The 12614-nt window shown below is 42.3% G+C and overlaps 2 protein-coding genes across 6 annotated transcripts in view; one reads left to right on the top strand and one right to left on the bottom strand.

Moving 5' to 3' along the window:
- raf1a (Raf-1 proto-oncogene, serine/threonine kinase a) overlaps nt 1-1257 on the bottom strand; it is a 31219-nt gene extending 29962 nt beyond the window's left edge. For 3 of the 4 annotated variants that reach the window (XM_039671301.2, XM_039671304.2, XM_089124101.1), the window contains exon 1: nt 1106-1256. The gene's annotated coding sequence lies outside the window, so the exon portion shown is untranslated. Of the gene's footprint in view, nt 1-1105 lie in introns of all 4 variants that reach the window. The other variant, XM_039671302.2, reaches the window with a different exon arrangement.
- A 1062-nt stretch (nt 1258-2319) lies between these two features.
- On the top strand, nt 2320-8477 carry cnbpa (CCHC-type zinc finger, nucleic acid binding protein a). Of its 2 annotated transcripts, none has more exons than XM_039671309.2 (5): nt 2320-2426; nt 3462-3573; nt 3666-3731; nt 6200-6398; nt 7516-8477. In XM_039671309.2, the coding sequence occupies exons 2-5, from the start codon at nt 3465-3467 to the stop codon at nt 7631-7633; spliced, it is 492 nt and encodes a 163-aa protein (XP_039527243.1). In that variant the 5' UTR covers nt 2320-2426; nt 3462-3464; the 3' UTR covers nt 7634-8477. The 2 variants fall into 2 exon arrangements, with proteins under 2 accessions (XP_039527243.1, XP_039527241.1); XM_039671307.2 differs by having other exon boundaries at nt 3663-3731.
- Nucleotides 8478-12614: the final 4137 nt, after the last annotated feature.

The raw sequence follows: 12614 nt of genomic DNA, 5'->3' as shown, positions 1-12614 counted from the left end.
CAGCACACAACATTACAGTAATGAACAACTTCTAGAGCCCTGAACTGTATCACCTGACTGCTGCAGATTAATAAAGTCACGTCATGAACAGCTCCGAGTACATAATGCCGCAGGTTTCCATATCTCCCGGGTGTCAGTAGTTATGGCGTGATGGCAGCCAGCTGGTTGTTTCGCTTCAGGAGGAACTGTAAAAGGCTGTTTCGTTTGCGCTGCTCTGTGACTGACATCTGTCAACAACTCCGCATGAGATGCACTGATGGTGTGTGATGTCTGCGCAGAGGTGTGTATCATGCGCTGACAGGCGGGCAAGACCCAATGCAATGATTGGACGAGCATCGTATGGTCCTACCCTTCCACAGACGATACACATACTTTTAGACCACTTTACTTAGTGATTGCTATTAAGATGTGAAGAGACTATTAACCAGCATAGCAAAACATGTTTCTGGAACAACCCACCTACCCTGGCAACTGTTGTTGGGCTATACACAACTGTACTGACATCTCTTCTCAAATACAGTTACCGGAATTGAGTAAATCATGTGTCATAATAATGAAACCAACCAACAAATATACAAGTTTTAAATGTATTTTCCAGGAAAACCTAAAGTAAACCAAAAAAGCTGTCAAAATAGCACAATCATGTAAGTTCAGGCCAAAACGTTAACTGCAATAAATGAATTTGTTGTTATCTGAGTTTGTAGATTTCATAAAGCAAGCTGGTGATGTTGCTCGACCCATGTTCAGTGTGTGTTTATGAGCAGAAGACATTCATAACAAACACAAGTCCAGTCGCTAAGATGGAAAAGGGGTGTAAACTTCGTGGAAAACATGTTAAGCTAATTTGATGATCTTTATTCGCAGGGCAGTCATTACATGCAGTTAACAGGCATTGGTTACACACACACTGGCATTAATGTTGTTGAGCAGATCTTTTTACAACTGCGGCCCTATTTAGCTTCAAACCTATTAAATCAAACAGCTAACTCTACCAACATTTCACAAGCCAGTTATATTTTTATAATCACTAGACGAAAAGCTGATATGAGATGTGAAACGGTCATTGCAAAACTCACAAAGCATTTTAGGAGCGATAAACACTCACCAGAGAAAGTTTGAAGAGTTCAGCTCCGCCATAACCTGAAGAAACGGCGATGACGTCACCGACACAAGACGAGTGGAACCTCTCTCTCTCTCTCTCTCTCTCTCTCTCTCTCTCTCTCTCTCTCTCTCTCTCTCTCTCTCTCTCAAACACACACACACACACACACACACACACACACACACAGAGAGAGAGAGAGAGAGAAATATAAATTATATGAAATAATAATATATAGTAAAGCAGAGTAAGTAAGTTAAGTAAGTAAAAGAATATGAAATAACTGCTATTTGAATCACTCTCGTGTACTGAAATGAATATTAAACAACCATGAACCATGAGGTATTTTTATTATTATTTTTTTACGTTGATTATTACGTTTATTCATTTATGGATATATTTAAAAAAAAAAATAAGTATGTTGCTTTATATGCTGTAAAATCGGAATAATAGTTCAATAGAGTGAATGCAGATTTGAGTTGCCGTAAATGAATTATGTTATGATTTCCATGACCTCAATTAAACGTGTACATGGATGCAGTTTTAAAAGATACATTTTATAGTTGGCTAAAACTAATTATTATGGTTGAATTCAAAGTAGCATACTAATATATTCATGACATGTAAATGTTCAACTCACTGATCTATATAGAATGATCATTGTCATGACATGTCATTATGTAGATCAGTGGTTCTACTATTTATTAATATTTTTTAATTCTATTTGCCGACTAGATTTTAAAAACTGATGACGCACCAGCGGATATGGTGCTTTATCGATTAACAGAAATGAAATATGAAGCAACAATGATGTTTCGTCGATCTGTGGTGGTCACTGATGTTTGTTTTTGGACACATGGAAGCAGAAAGTTGCAGATTATTGCGCGATTTCTTGTTCTGAACTGCTTATTCAAATGATTATTAATAACTCACTGTCTGTCAGCTTGAGTTCTTCATCATATGTTGTAGGATCTGCATAAACGTAACCATAGACATGTTTGGAAATAACACTTGTTATATATTCCAGTAGTACTCTGTTTGTATAATAGACTACAGGCGATATATAAACAACCACAACGATAATATTCCATTTCTGAATATTTCCAAGCGAGTTGTTTGCGTGGGCTGGACAAGTGCTCATTTTAGATCAGCGATTGGACAGAATGGAGGGGTGTCTCCAGGCACTCGATCCTCATTGGTTCCCCCCCTGCTAAATCGTAATGTCTTATTGGCTACTGTAACTGTCGCTCAGCGGATTCATGCGCAGTGCTGAAGGGAGGAGTAAACAGCAGTGAGTCACAGCTAACAGGCTAGTGTTGTGTTATAGGTGAGTACACACATTATCAGCGACAAACTCTCAATTCCAACTGCTTTTGTTCGTATTAAACCAACGATCGGTTAACTTACATCTTTAATGCTGGCTTTGAAAATGTTGACCGCAGTGTGTGTAGCGAGAGAGAGTGTGTTTATTCACGCGCGTTGAGCTAGCCGCGGCCTGCAGCAGCGCGTGCCTGCGCGGGAAAGACTCGTAGAAGTGCACGTGCACGTGCGCAATTCCAGAAATAAAACACACAGCAGCTCATAAATACTCACGCCACTGCAGATTAGTGATGGAATTGAGTGTATTTGGGAAGTTTTGTGGTGAATCTGCATGGTGTGGCCCAGTGTTGAGGTGGTCAGGCTGTGGACAGTGAACATGTGCCTTTCCTTCCATCGCGTGTCATATATCAGCATCTATAAACTTACATACATTCATTTATTCATTTATATCCAGTATGAATGTACTCTAGTGTAGCCGAGAGCAGTATATACCTTACTCTGTTGTGCTGCGTTTTCTCGGACTGTGTGATTTAAGTTAATGATTAACGTTAGTACATGTATTAAACTAGTATGCAGCTGTTTAGGCCTTCATAACTCCTCTGGTTAAATAGGGGTATGAGTATTGATGATTGTTCTCAGTGTCAGCCCTGTTAACTCTGCTAGACTTGTCTTTAGCAGTAGCAGTGGGGCTAGGACACGTGCCATGTGCCTTCAGCCTTCCCATTCTCACCTTATGAGTGTGTGTGGACTACTGCCATTGACATCATTAAGTTATTAAAGTTGGGTGTAGCAAGCTCACACTGCAAATAAACACTGAGTTAGATTAGATCGACTGTCCTGGAAAAATATGGTGCCTCGTGATTTGTCTCTGTAAATGTTTCTTTCTTTTTATTTTATTTTTTTGAGAAGCAATGAACTTAGATTACAGGGGTTGTAAACATAGAAACACTTGTTTAATGTTTGATTTAAAAAAAGTAGTGTCTATGTTTAGGTCTATTTGCATAATGTTTAACTGTTGGTAATGATGTTTTAATCTCTGCAGAGAATGGACATGAGTAGCAGCGAGTGCTTTGGATGCGGCCGCTCCGGACACTGGATCAAGAACTGTCCCAACGCGGGCCGGGGCCGTGGCCGGGGTCGGGGCCGAGGAAAGGGTAGGGGACTGCAGCGCTTTATTTAAACACACCGCATCTGTCCCGGAGCTGACTCATGAAGTCTGTGTGTGTGTGTGTGTGTGTCTCAGTAGATCTGTTCTGTTACCGGTGTGGAGAGCAGGGTCACATCGCCAGGGATTGTGAGCAGACCGAGGATGGTAAGACGCTGCGCCTCATCACACTTCCTTTTGCTAGCACTCGAAGATCGTTCGCAGGGCTCAACACCAAGGGTTTTCTCTGCCGGCCCGGTCGACCCCACCACACAAAAAAGTAATAAATACATAAAATCAAAATAGGCCTGATTATTGTTTTAGTAGTTTTGGATCCATGTAACTTAAGGCTACGGCCACATTAATCCGGATAGATTTGAAAACGGGGTTTTCGTTTAAAAACGCTCTCCATCCACACTAGCGTTTTCAGGCGTTTTCCGACGTTTCAGTGCGGATGAGAAACTTCTAAATTCACTTTACTGCGCATGCGTGAAACTTCACAAACGCTCACTGAGATGATGCAGATGGGAAAATAAATAATAATGTCATCGCACAATAACAGGATAATTTTATTTAGCAAAATATCTCACCATCACGGATGCGTCCAGGTCGCATTCAGTCACCATATGTCTGGTCTAAAACGCAATCGCTCTCCTGTTTTGCCGCAGGACAGCAAATGTGAGTAGACTACATCATCTGTTATCTTTGCAGTACTGTGCTATGAAGAATAGCACATATTAAGTAACATATTGTAGCAATAGTGTAAAAATGAATAACACATAACAGGCACAATACCGATAAACATGAATATCTATTGGTACAACATGGATCACATGACTAAACTTACGTCATCGTTTTGAAATACCTCCGGTTTCACTGTCAACGGTACAACACGAAAACGGCGTTTTCAAATTTATCCACTTTGGAGAGCGTTTTCCAAAAGATAAGTTTTTGGTGACTTAAAACGGCGTCTCAGTGTGGACGGAAGGCCAAAACGGAGAGAAAAATATACGTTTTCAAATGAAAACATATTAGTGTGGACATGGCCTAAGTTTATCACACCAAAAACTACTAGCCTAACTCCTCATGTAAATGCTAAATGTTGTTAAAGACAGGCACTGATAAAGGAAGGGATGATGTACATCTAGCCGATTGTTCTTTATCCAGGCGTTTATTCTGACACACACACACCTGAAGGGGTTTATTCTGATGCTGCGTTCAAGTCCTCCTGGGAAGTACGAACGTACTGTACGTACGAGGTGGGAAGTCGTGTTTACGACGTGAGGTGTGTTCAAGTCAGTTTCGTCGGAGCAAAATGGCAGTGCATCTTCTTTTAATGAATTACACGAAAATACAGCAAAGTTTGTTTACTCTGCTAATTAAAAAAAATGAAGAACAAAGAATGCGCATCAGGTGTGTTTTTCTTTTTAGGTTTTTTATATGTTTATGTTATGTTTATATTATAATGAGATCATATTTTGTGCAGAGAGCTTGCTTTATAAATGAAAAAGCCTTACAATGTCAATGAGTGAACATTGAAATTCAATTAAAATTTACCGTCAACAGACGTTGAATGAACGTTTCTCACTGACACGCCCCCAACTCGTACAGATCGGGGCTTGAGGAAAATCCCGAGCTCCCCACTGGTATTTACGACATTGTGGTGGCGTTCAAGTCGTAATTACGATCTATACGAGTTGACTTGAACGCACACAGCCAGCTGGATGCCCTTCCTTCATCAATATTGATCTAGTTGTAATATATTTCATTGGGTGTTTGAATGCAAAGCAGTTTCAGCGGCGAGTTCGGACTCGACGGATATTTGAGAGACAGTCATAGCACTTATTACACAGCATTTCTCACATAAATAATTATGTGAGATTATTATTTATTAATTATGTACAGATTAAGCCACCCTGAAATGAAATCGTACCTGTTTGTGTCTTATAATCCTTTAGAGCGTATAAAACTATAGTCACAAAATGGCAGCGGCTGCGTTTGATTGAAACGAGAGCGAGTCCACGATACTGGACTGCATAATTAAATAACTACACACAATATGATTCGATGAGTTTTAATATTTCATTAGCTCAAGTGTATAGCACTGCTGGCTCTAGTGACCCAGATGAGCCCGTGTTTCTGTGTTCAGCGGTGGTTATCGGGGAATAATATAGCACTGTATGACGTGATTGACCAATCAGAATTGAGTATTCCACAGAGCAATAGTACAAATAAACATAAACGGTTCTTTTCAGGTTTTTCATTTAAGTCTAAACTAGATGTTCAACTGTAAAATATAACTAGTCTTCACTGTATAAATGTATAATAACCCATATTAAAGTTATCCAGTCAAGAGCATTGAGCAGTTCCCTCGTTTGATTAACATAAAGCAGGAATATTAGCCTGCTGGCCCTTTAAGAGCTGCAGTGTAATGTTACGCATCTTACCTCACAGAAGCGACTGTTTACGATGATGTGTGTCGCTGGCACTCTCGCATCTGCGTGCGCTTGAATATTAAAATTGGCAAGGGATAAAAAGCCATAAAAACCGTCCGTGTCCGGCTAACGCTGCAGTCTTAGTGTCGAGCCCTGTTCTCTACATGGTTGATTAAGTGTTGTCTTGTTGTTTAAACCTAGCGTGCTACAACTGCCACAGGAGTGGCCACATTTCCAGAGACTGTAAAGAGCCCAAAAAGGAGCGGGAGCAGTGCTGCTATAACTGCGGGAAAGCCGGTCACGTGGCCCGCGACTGTGACCACGCCAACGAGCAGAAGTGCTACTCTTGCGGGGGCTTCGGACACATCCAGAAGCTGTGTGACAAGGTCAAGTGTTACCGGTGAGTCACCGCTCAGAGCTGGCTGCTTTCACCCCAACATAAGAGTTATTTACCAGCCCGGGTGCTGTAACCAAAAGACGATTTAAAGAAACCGTTGTGGCCTCCACACCAATCAGAGACATAAACTGACACGTTTACACGACAGCGATGGGCAAGAGAAGTGGAGGAGTTGTCCAACATTGTCCAAGCGATCCTGTTCTCAAGCATCCGCAAAAACACTCCAAATGTGGTTTGTAAAGAAGCCCTATGCGCCTGTAGGCTGAGACAACACTGGCTCCACACTCACGTTTTCTAGTTTACACAGAGGTGATTAAGTAAAAACATATTTACATGGCTTATAAAAAGCTGATGTGCACTTCACTTCCACTTTTAAATCAGTGTCACGTCATCCTTCCAAGTCGTGAGATTTCATGCGCCCAAGTAGCAGTGCTTCGCCTGTGCTTCCCCCTAATATAGTCCCAAGTCAATATCTGCCTAGGAAATCGCCGAGTGTTAATCTGCGTCGCTATTTGTACTCGTTGTGAATACGCAGGCCACAAGAAGTAATTGCGTGGGTTTGTGTATTTTTTTAACCACTTTTACTCAGGACATGCTAGCTGGCAACAAAGGAATCCATTGATTGTGCTAAGCTAAGCTAGCGCCGACCCTGTCAAACTAAAAGAATGCATGCACTGAGACAAAAATGAATTTGCACACATATCTAAATGTAGGAAAGAATGTGAATAAGCCATATTTCAAAAAACGGTGGAGTTTTTCTTTTAACAATATTAATAATACGATATTAACTAATGACAATAAAATAGACCATCCTAAGTCCATTTATTGCAGTAATTCCTCTCTCAACCACGATAAAATGCTTTGAACACCGGATTATGGATGACAAAAAAAAACGGAAATCCGGCTTAATTCTGAAAAAAATCTAAATTTTTGTTGAAACCGCCCAGCACTGGCGTACTGTAGTCATTCAGGAGAAGTCAAAAACACGGTTTGGGAAATGGATTCCTGATGTACTCGATCATTTTGAACATGCGGACTGCAGCAGCTGCTGATACGACGCCGTTCTGTTGCACAATGCAGGTGTAGTGTTGTCCAGCTTCCTGACGTGTGTGTGTTGCAGGTGTGGCGAGATCGGACACGTGGCGGTGCAGTGCAGCAAGGCCACGGAGGTGAACTGCTACAACTGTGGGAAGACCGGTCACCTGGCCCGAGAGTGCACCATCGAAGCGTCCGCTTAACTCCTCCTCGACGCCCCTCCTTTCCTGATTGATGGTTGTTTCTCTTCTCTAAATCCTCTTCATTGGCCAACGCCTGGCAAACAGAGGCCTCTCCAGGCCCGCGAGCAGCTTTGAGTTGTGTTTTTCCTTTGTTATAAAGAAGAGGGGTAAAAAAAAAAAATCATATTGCGTTTAAATGAGATGTTTATTTAGGTAGGTAGAGGTGCACCGCATGACGCTTGGTTAAAGAGCCCTTTCCATGCGCTGGTGAGCGGATCCGCGACCGGACGTCGTGCACACGGGACCTCTGGGATCACGCAGATGAAGCTTAGATGAAATAAGAGAAGTCAGGTGAAGGCTCAACTCAGCCGTTTTGTTTTATTTTTGGTGGTTATATGGAGAAAAGTGTAAGCTGGCTTAAGAGGACAGACAAACCATGTTCATCGATCGCAGGAGCTCCATTACGGCAAGTGTCTCGACTATGGAAAGGTTATATTGGTATTTTGAATTAATTTGAATTATCAGAAGTAATTTTTTTTCTCTTTTTGCATTTTTATTTTGTTTGACGTTTTTCTAAAGTCATGTTTGCAGGTTCATCAAACGATGCTTGTTAATGCTGGAAGTTATAGAGTAATTTTAGTCCTTTCTACCTTTAAATTATCCAGAACAATAAAGAGACACGTGGAATTAGCAACAATTTGCAAAAAGAATGTTTTCACAGAAATCAGATATTTTTGTACAATATCACTTGGACTACTGTAAGAATATCAGTGCTTGTACTCAGTTTTTAAGTCGGAGGAAATTGCAACTTAAGTCCTAGAGCATAGATGTGTAATTTTAAACTGTCAATAAAGCTGGAGGAGGATGGGGAGTCCGTCTGCATTCATTCATGTCATCTAGCGCTCCTTTGAGCCCTCTGTTAGTTCTCAGATTTCACAAGCAACTTTCATTTCTCAAGTGTGTAAAAAAACAATGATTTTTCAATCTCGTCAGACACGATTGACCCGTTCAGTAGATGACATACACTGAAAGGTTTAATAGAGGTGTAACAATACCCTTGTCATGATTTGATATTGCGGTACTTCAAGACGTCATAAAAGGTTAACAAAAACGTACTTTTGAAATGCTAAAATTGGTAGTAGAGTTATACGTTTGTGATCGTCAGTGTACATTCACATAGATCATGCAGACAAGAACAACAGTGAAGTATAAATAAGAAAATCTAATCAATAAAGACATATTTTAAATAAAACATTGTGATTATATATTGAGTTGCTAATCGACATACAGGCAAAAAAAAAAAATGAACAAAAAGGTGAACAAAAAGTAAATGGGCTTGGACTTGCTGAAAGCCAAAGCACAGGACAATAAGAGACACCAGAGTAACAATATTCATGATTCTGAAGCTGAATTTAGGTGAATAAGCATACACTCTTTCACTGACTAGATATATTTATAATAATGTAGGCCACTTTTCAGTGGTAACATCGGACGCTTGGCTTTATCTGGACCCACAGATATTCCCCATTGCATTATTCATTATATACAGTAGTTCAATGTAGTACTCACACTCAACTTTTTCTCACACAGAAATTATATTTTGGATGAATATCCATAACACATATTGTGGGATTTTTGTATTGTGATTTATTGTTGTTTTTGTCTGAGTGTGCTTGAACTCTGCAGAGTCCCTCAGTATCGGCTCTTCTCTTCATCTGGAGTCCGTCAGTATCGGCTCTTCTCTTCATCTGGAGTCCGTCAGTATCGGCTCTTCTCTTCATCTGGAGTCCGTCAGTATCGGCTCTTCTCTTCATCTGGAGTCCCAGAGTCCCTCAGTATCGGCTCTTCTCTTCATCTGGAGTCCGTCAGTATCGGCTCTTCTCTTCATCTGGAGTCCGTCAGTATCGGCTCTTCTCTTCATCTGGAGTCCGTCAGTATCGGCTCTTCTCTTCATCTGGAGTCCGTCAGTATCGGCTCTTCTCTACATCTGGAGTCCGTCAGTATCGGCTCTTCTCTTCATCTGGAGTCCGTCAGTATCGGCTCTTCTCTTCATCTGGAGTCCATCAGTATCGGCTCTTCTCTACATCTGGAGTCCGTCAGTATCGGCTCTTCTCTTCATCTGGAGTCCGTCAGTATCGGCTCTTCTCTTCATCTGGAGTCCATCAGTATCGGCTCTTCTCTACATCTGGAGTCCGTCAGTATCGGCTCTTCTCTTCATCTGGAGTCCCTCAGTATCGGCTCTTCTCTTCATCTGGAGTCCGTCAGTATCGGCTCTTCTCTTCATCTGGAGTCCGTCAGTATTGGCTCTTCTCTTCATCTGGAGTCCCTCAGTATCGGCTCTTCTCTTCATCTGGAGTCCCTCAGTATCGGCTCTTCTCTTCATCTGGAGTCCATCAGTATCGGCTCTTCTCTACAACTGGAGTCCGTCAGTATCGGCTCTTCTCTTCATCTGGAGTCCGTCAGTATCGGCTCTTCTCTTCATCTGGAGTCCGTCAGTATCGGCTCTTCTCTTCATCTGGAGTCCGTCAGTATCGGCTCTTCTCTTCATCTGGACTCCTAGAGTCCGTCAGTATCGGCTCTTCTCTTCATCTGGAGTCCGTCAGTATCGGCTCTTCTCTTCATCTGGAGTCCGTCAGTATCGGCTCTTCTCTTCATCTGGACTCCTAGAGTCCCTCAGTATCGGCTCTTCTCTTCATCTGGAGTCCGTCAGTATCGGCTCTTCTCTTCATCTGGAGTCCCAGAGTCCCTCAGTATCGGCTCTTCTCTTCATCTGGAGTCCCTCAGTATCAGCTCTTCTCTTCATCTGGAGTCCGTCAGTATTGGCTCTTCTCTTCATCTGGACTCCCAGAGTCCCTCAGTATCGGCTCTTCTCTTCATCTGGAGTCCGTCAGTATCGGCTCTTCTCTTCATCTGGAGTCCGTCAGTATCGGCTCTTCTCTTCATCTGGACTCCCAGAGTCCCTCAGTATCGGCTCTTCTCTTCATCTGGAGTCCGTCAGTATCGGCTCTTCTCTTCATCTGGACTCCCAGAGTCCCTCAGTATCGGCTCTTCTCTTCATCTGGAGTCCGTCAGTATCGGCTCTTCTCTTCATCTGGAGTCCGTCAGTATCGGCTCTTCTCTTCATCTGGAGTCCATCAGTATCGGATCTTCTCTTCATCTGGACTCCCAGAGTCCCTCAGTATCGGCTCTTCTCTTCATCTGGAGTCCGTCAGTATCGGCTTTTCTCTTCATCTGGAGTCCCTCAGTATCGGCTCTTCTCTTCATCTGGAGTCCGTCAGTATCGGCTCTTCTCTTCATCTGGAGTCCGTCAGTATCGGCTTTTCTCTTCATCTGGAGTCCGTCAGTATCGGCTCTTCTCTTCATCTGGAGTCCGTCAGTATCGGCTTTTCTCTTCATCTGGAGTCCGTCAGTATCGGCTTTTCTCTTCATCTGGAGTCCGTCAGTATCGGCTTTTCTCTTCATCTGGAGTCCGTCAGTATCGGCTCTTCTCTTCATCTGGAGTCCGTCAGTATCGGCTTTTCTCTTCATCTGGAGTCCGTCAGTATCGGCTTTTCTCTTCATCTGGAGTCCGTCAGTATCGGCTTTTCTCTTCATCTGGAGTCCATCAGTATCGGATCTTCTCTTCATCTGGACTCCCAGAGTCCCTCAGTATCGGCTCTTCTCTTCATCTGGAGTCCGTCAGTATCGGCTTTTCTCTTCATCTGGAGTCCGTCAGTATCGGCTCTTCTCTTCATCTGGAGTCCGTCAGTATCGGCTTTTCTCTTCATCTGGAGTCCGTCAGTATCGGCTTTTCTCTTCATCTGGAGTCCGTCAGTATCGGCTTTTCTCTTCATCTGGAGTCCCTCAGTATCGGCTCTTCTCTTCATCTGGAGTCCGTCAGTATCGGCTCTTCTCTTCATCTGGAGTCCGTCAGTATCGGCTCTTCTCTTCATCTGGAGTCCGTCAGTATCGGCTCTTCTCTTCATCTGGATTCCCAGAGTCCCTCAGTATCGTCTCTTAGTGCTTAGGACCACTTCGCATCAGTGCATATTTATCTATGGACTCAGCGCAGTAATATCATCACTTGTGAAAAGTCCTCTCCCCCCTCTCCAGAGTTATGATATTACTCCATAGATAAATATGCTCCAAGTCGAAGTGCTCCCAAGCACTTGCTGTGGTATTCCGCCATACAATATAGTTATCCACTTTACACGCTTAGAAAAGCGCAATGTTTTATTTTATTGTTTTATGATATTGTGAAGCAGCAATCAATTTATATTGGATTGGATCACGTAATTGTCTTGATCTGGCTGGACGGTGTGCATCTGTTGTTCGTAGCTCTTGTGTCCAGCCCAAGTATGGTTGTTGGATTAGTATTTCTCTTGGAGGCTCAGGAGTCTGGGCTCAGTACGGCACCCTGACCAGAGAAATGGAAAGGTGGGGTTTATGAGGGGAACATAAGGGATCTAACAGTTTAAAAGATATTGAAAATTGAGGGAGATGTTTGTATTATTTTATTGCACTGTTTTCTGCCTCTACAGATACAATTTTTAATGTGATCCCACACCGAATATTTGACCTGTTTTTTTTTTTTTACTTGTTTACATAGATAGTAGTAGCCTACATTAAAGGGGTCCTATAATGCTCCTTCTGATGTAAAATAAGTCTCTGATATGCCCAGACTGTGTATGTGAAACTTTAGCTCAAAATAGCCCCCAGATTTTTATAGCTTTTAAAATTGTCACTTTTGAGGGTAAGCAAAGATTTGTGTTGTTTTTGTGTGTCTCTTTAAATGCAAATGAGCTGCTGCCTCCGGCACAGAGGGCGGAGCTTCAAGAGCTTGTGTATCAGTAGCTCCGATTACCTCACACACACAAGCACTAAAATGTCAGAAACTGTTCGGCCTTTCACGTTCAAACCAGAGTCTGACGATGGACTCAGGAAGAGATGACAACATGTAGAAGCAACAGGATCTGAAATCTGTCTAGTCTAAATGGTAAAACCAAAAAATCCATGGGAAAAA

The sequence above is a fragment of the Pimephales promelas genome, chromosome 20 (assembly GCF_988280905.1).
Source record: "Pimephales promelas chromosome 20, fPimPro1.hap1.1, whole genome shotgun sequence".
Lineage (NCBI taxonomy): Eukaryota > Metazoa > Chordata > Actinopteri > Cypriniformes > Leuciscidae > Pimephales > Pimephales promelas.
This window is presented reverse-complemented; position numbering and strand designations above follow the sequence as displayed.